Source organism: Cebus imitator, unplaced genomic scaffold (assembly GCF_001604975.1).
Source record: "Cebus imitator isolate Cc_AM_T3 unplaced genomic scaffold, Cebus_imitator-1.0 Scaffold386, whole genome shotgun sequence".
In the NCBI taxonomy this organism is placed as follows: Eukaryota; Metazoa; Chordata; class Mammalia; order Primates; family Cebidae; genus Cebus; species Cebus imitator.
Window position 1 is genome coordinate 441,907 of NW_016107701.1, and position 6,000 is coordinate 447,906.

Consider the following 6,000-nt stretch of genomic DNA (forward strand, 5'->3'; position numbering starts at 1 on the left):
AATTCAATAACTATTCTGTTGTTACGTAAGAAAATGTCCTGGTTTTAAAAATATATATACTTAATATATGCTTAAATACTCAAAGGCAGCCAGCCATCTGCAATTTACTCTCTAATGATTTAGAAAGAGAGAACAAATTTGGTTGAAAAGTGCAGGGGAGTTCTTTGAATGATTCCTATAACTCATCTGTAAGTTTTAAATTATTTCAAGTTAAAACATTTTTTTAAAAGAAATGCTAAGTATATTTAGAAAATATCAAAACTCTATTTTAAAAAGTTTAAAGCATCATTTAAACAACCACTCAAAGAAAATGACTACTACTATAGTATTTTTTGGTGTATTTCTTTCCTGATTTTGTCTTTTTAAAATATTTTTCCTAATATTGTACTGCATATTCTATTCTTAGTTTGCTCTTTTATAACGGAATCAACGTTTTACACATTTTCATAAACCATATGTATATAAAATATAAGTAATATAATATTCCATTAAACACATATACCATAAATTACTTAATCATTCCTCTATTTTTAGATATTTCTGTTATTTCCAACTTTTTTTCCTATAAATAATCATGTGCTGAATATCTTTAGGCAGAAAATTTGGTCTATGTATACAATATACAAGAGAGAATATGAGAACACTATAGGGCCCTTGCTGTAAGTTGTTAATAGTATCATTATTTTAAAATCTTAGAACAACTTTAAATCACATCAGAAAGAGATAATAATTACTTCAACTCAAAAGCAGTTAATATTTCCATTTCCATATAATATATACATCTGCCTCAGCTCTAATATTCCTTACAATTTTGTTGTCACATTCCTTATAGCCTTGGGAAAATATTTCAGTCATTAGCAAATGGCTATATACACAACATTATTCTTATCCATTTGTAGCCATTACCCCTTAACATCAGATTAAATTTACATTCTTAAACCTGAAAGACAAGAATTTTGTAGGAAGAATTTTCACTCTGGACTTAGTGAACAGCCTCTTAATGTGGATGGGACAGAACACTAAGACTTATACTGGAAGAAAAAAAGCACACAGAACCAGGCCCTGAAGAGCCATAGGAAACAATATGAATTGACATACAAACAATTCAAAGTTAAGTTGCACAGTACACTCTGATCCTGTAAGTGCTAATGAGTACAGAGACGTGTAGCTATATACATCTCTGGCTAGATGGGGTTATTTGGGCAAGGTTTCCTAGAATAGTCAAGCCTTACATCATAGATTTGTAGAGAAAAACAACAGGAAATAGGTGTACGATGTACAATTCTGGAAAAGGACAAGCTCGGGTAAGAATGGTGCATGAGCCAATGATCAAGAGACTGAAGGGTTTTTTTCTTTCGTTTCTGAGAGGGGGTCTCGCTGAGTGCGGTGGCACAATCTCAGCTTATTGCAGCCTCCGCCTCCCAGGTTCAAGCAATTCTCCCAGCTCAGCCTCCTGAGTAGCTGGGATTACAGGTACTCAGCTAATTTTTGCTATTTTGTTGAGACAGGTTTTAACCATATTGGCCAGGATGCTCTCAGACTCCCGACCTCAGGTGATCCACTGCCTCAGCCTCCCAAAGTGCTGGGATTAAGGTCATGAGCCACTGTGCCTGGCCCGAAGGGGTTTTAATACAAAGAAATTGTATTCTTTAATACAAAGAAGTTATTTAATACAAAGTTATTCCAGCAGTAAGATGCTGAGAAGAGACCAGCAATAGTGACAACAGCTATAACACTATTAGCACTAAATCATAATGATCTGGCTTAGAACTCAAATAAATGGAAGGAAAAAAAGATGAATTTAAGAAACACTAGACATTTAGAATTAACAGCATCCGAATACAGGGAAAGCTATAGGATCCACTGTCCTCTCTCCTACTGACCAACCTATTCTCATTCAATATCAAGTGCATTGCTTCATTATAAGATTATGTCTGGCAACATTAATCCCTTGTTCATTATTCTCTCAAAAATGCTGTTGCCTATTTTACTGTTTATTATTCTACAATATCAGAAAAATCCAGTAAAATTCTAAAATAAATCCCTCTGAAATTCTCAAATACATGTTATTTGGTCCCCACAATATTTCAGAAAACTTGACATGTTTTTTCCCTTGGGGGAGAGGGGTCTAGAGTTTTATTTCTATCATAGGTGTTTGATGTCGAAATACCTTGACTAAAGAGATCCCTACCCCTTTCTTCTTTTCTTACTACAAGGAAAACAAAACTTACCGTATAAAATCCTAAATTTCTTAAGAGGGTCTTCATCAAAATTTCAGCCAGGTGGGTGTCTGGATGGCAGCTCTGAGTGCCATAAGGTTGATCTGACAGATTTCCGTAGCCATTACACACAGAAGAGAGGTCAGTAGCATCAGAAGGCGAACTATAGCCAAGTAGGGAGGCTACATGGGTATGATCCTGCAAACTTGTCAGTATGATATCCAGCTGCATTCTCTAAACAATAATAAAATAGGAATAAGTAACTAGCATAATATGCACTAGAAGAGAAAACAAAAGGATCCCAGAAAAAAACTATACTAATGATGCTAACTAATCCACTTAATAGCTTAATAAACAATCATCTTCAGGAAGTATGTAATTACAAAAACTACCCAATTAATCCCATTTAGGAAAATGCAACTTACAGGTTTTTATTTTAGCCTTCATTAAACCTCTAAGCTAGCATGGCATACTATGCATAATGATTTTAGTACTGTAAGTACAGAGGAGTAAGAAACGCCAATAGACAAATTATATTACACATTACAGTGTGACATTACCAATGACAACTACTTATTCTAATGTTTAAAATAAATAACTTGAGGCCTGGTGCAGTGGCTCACACTTGTAATCCCAGTGCTTTGGGAGGCCGAGAACGGCAGATCACAAGGTCAGTAGTTCGAGACCAGCCTGGCCAATATGGTGAAACCCAATCTCTACTAAAAATACAAAAATTAGTGTGCTGGTGGGCACTGGTAGTCCCAGCTACTTGGGAGGTTGAGGCAGGAGAACTGCTTGAACCTGGGAGGTGGAGGGTGCAGTGAGCCGAGATCGCGCCATTGCACTCTAGCCTGGGCAACAGAGTGAGACTCTATCTCAGAAAAAAAAAAAAATCACTTGAAATCTAAACTAATACAAAATACTCATTAAAAATCATCCATAGGCTGGGCGCAGGGGCTCATGCCTGTAACCACAGCACTTTGGGAGGCCAAGGCAGGTGGATCGCTTAAGACCAGGAATTCATGACCAGCCTGGGCAACATAGCGAAAACCCCATCTATAAAACATATGAAAATTAGCTAAGCATGGTGGTGCACACCTGCAGTTTCAGCTACTCAGAAAGCTGAGGTGGGAGAAAAGCTCGAGCCCAGGAGGTTGAGGCTACAGTGAGTCATAATTGTGCCACTGCACTCCAGCCTGGGTGACAGAGTGAAACCCTGTCTCAAAAAAAAAAAAAAAAAAATCACTTGTGGGCCAGGCACAGTGGTCTCATGCCTATAATCTAAGCACTTTGGGAAGCCAAAGCAGGAGGATCACTTGAGGCCAGGAGTTCAAGACCAGCCTGGCAAACACAGCAAGACCCATCACTACAAAAATAATTTTTAAAAGAGCCAAGTGTGGTGGTATATGCCTACAGTTTGAGCTACTCCAGAGGTCAAGGCAGTAGGATCCCTTGAGCTTAGGAGTTCAAGGATAAAGTGAGCTATGATTGCACCACCCTACTCCAGCCTGAATGACAGAGCAAGGCCCAGCTCTAAAAAAGATTAAAAAAGAAAAGTATCAGTAGATATTATACTGCAAATAAGTACCAAATTTTTCCCTCAAATCTGTATCTCTGAAACTTCTACTTGGTTGGGCAAAACATACTTATTTTAAGGTACATAAGATAACAATGGAAAGAATAAGCATACTCATATCATCAAATACTTTTTCTTAACAGTCATCTCTTACTCTTTATACAAACAATTTCAGACAAAGATCTCAGCATGGAGCCAAGAGAAGCACATGCACTTGATTTCAACTCAGCATACTACAAATAAGCCAGAGTGTCTGGCTTACTACCATAAGAAACACTGGAAAAATCAGTCCTTATTTTAATAATTAGCCCCAAATAACTTAATGAATTGTCACTTGTTTCACCTAACGTTGTTAGACATCTGGAAACTCTTCCAGCATAAAATATTAAATAACCAGGATTTATTAGATCCATCAAGCACTTATGCTCTGTGCACACATGGCAATTGATTAGTTTTATTGCCTTTTCAGTCTAAATTTTTATGATACTACTGCTTTACTTACATAGCACGCAAAGGCCTACCTGTCCTTTAGATAAGCTTTCCCATCTATCAGGTCCTTGGGGTAAAAGAGAATGAAGTAATTCCATCCGTTCTCGTAATGGAGGTAAGAGCATGGTTGCTCCCACTGACAGAGTTTCAATTACTACCTAATATCAAAAGAGAAAAGTGTACTGATTGGCCTGGTTCTTACGTTTTTAATAAAACCACATTTAAAGTGAATTCACTGACTATTAGGATCATGTAAGTCTAAAAAAGTTGGCATGATAAAAAAAGAAAGCATGCAAGTCCTCCTTCAGATGTCTTTCAGAAGACTATGAATACATATTTTGGATTTGCCACGAAATACCTAATCATCATCCAACAAATATTTAGTGTTGTTTCTATAGCATTGAGACTGGTAAAGCTCTGTGCAAAGTGATTTGGGTACAGAAAGAATAAGACAGACAAAATCTCTGCTTTCGTGAGCTACATCTAATGGAAAAGAAAGACCCTGAGCAAGAAAGTATAAATGTGAAAGGAGTCACATAGGGAAAGTAAAAGGATGCAGGAACTTGCATAAGAACACAAACATGGCAATTAACACAGCCTATGGACTCATGGAAGACCTCACTGAGGATCAGGCATTTAAGAATTGCAGAATTAGTAGAACTTGGTTACACAAAAGTCCAGGTAGTAGGAACAGCATAAGGAATAGTAGCTGTATTATTTTAGGCCTCATAACTTCTCTGGGTCATGGCTTCTTAATCAGTAAAACAGTGTTGGACTAGATAAACTACATAGTGCTTGTCAGTACTCAATGTTTCTATAAATCAATGCTCTATTAATAATACTTTGAATCACCACAATGATTAAAAAATTCAAGTATACAAGAATAACCCTTCCATCAAAAAGCATGTGTCCTCCAACAAAGTTAAGAACAGGACAAATCTTTAATGACTTTCTCAGATTACTTTACTCAAACTAAAATCAAGCTAAAATAAAAGGTAAAACCAACTTTTAGCTGTGTAAATTCAACAAAGGTGACTAAGGATTAAGGACTGAATGCACGTATTCTATTTCTAAAAGCCCATCTAAAACAATGGCCAGCGGTGGCAGGTAGGATAATTCAAAAAGACCCCTGTTCCAAAATTGATAAAGGAAAAAACATCATCAAAATTTTGGAAATAGAAAGGAACAGATAAAGGGTAACCGATTTAAAAGACCTGAAATGGCTACACCCTAAGTCAATAATGAGAAAAACCAAAAAAAACCACTTTGATTTATACTGTAGAATTTCTGGGGGCTCATGTACTCCTGCAAGTGGGAACAAAGGAGGAGCTCAAAACAGGAGGACTGGTTGAAAACTGGTTAAGATAACCGGCAAAGTGGAAGGTAGGAATATCAAACTAAAATTGGGAGATTTTAAGACAAAGTGTTCGTTCTGAATATTGAGACTCCCAAGCTCTTTTTCCCCACCAGAAGATCATCGCTCCGGTTTATACCTTCTGGCAGTAGCTTAGAAGAGACTTCCTTTGAAGAATCTGGCTAGCCCAGTAGAAAAGACTTTAAGTGACAGACATAAAATGTTATCTTCCCCCCAAAAATAGCCCAGCCACATCAATCTAAATTATCAAAATAAATCTGATAAACCTCATCGCTGTGTAGAGGACTTTCAGCCTCAATCAGCCTTTTAGCATCACACTATTTTTTTTTTTTTTTTTTTTT

General features: G+C 36.8%; 1 protein-coding gene across 12 annotated transcripts in view; it reads right to left on the minus strand.

Annotated features, from left to right (window-relative positions):
• The window catches only part of HERC1 (HECT and RLD domain containing E3 ubiquitin protein ligase family member 1), a 230,823-nt gene that overhangs the window by 120,321 nt on the left and 104,502 nt on the right, over positions 1 to 6,000 (minus strand). For all 12 annotated transcript variants that reach the window (XR_005196792.1, XR_005196793.1, XM_037731214.1 and 9 more), the window contains 2 exons: positions 4,317 to 4,442; positions 2,232 to 2,453 (listed from right to left, as the gene is read on the minus strand). Coding sequence is in view for 10 of the 12 variants with exons in the window: in XM_037731214.1 (XP_037587142.1) it covers positions 2,232 to 2,453; positions 4,317 to 4,442 (348 nt within the window). In the remaining 2 variants the exon portion in view is untranslated. The remainder of the gene's footprint in view (positions 1 to 2,231; positions 2,454 to 4,316; positions 4,443 to 6,000) is intronic.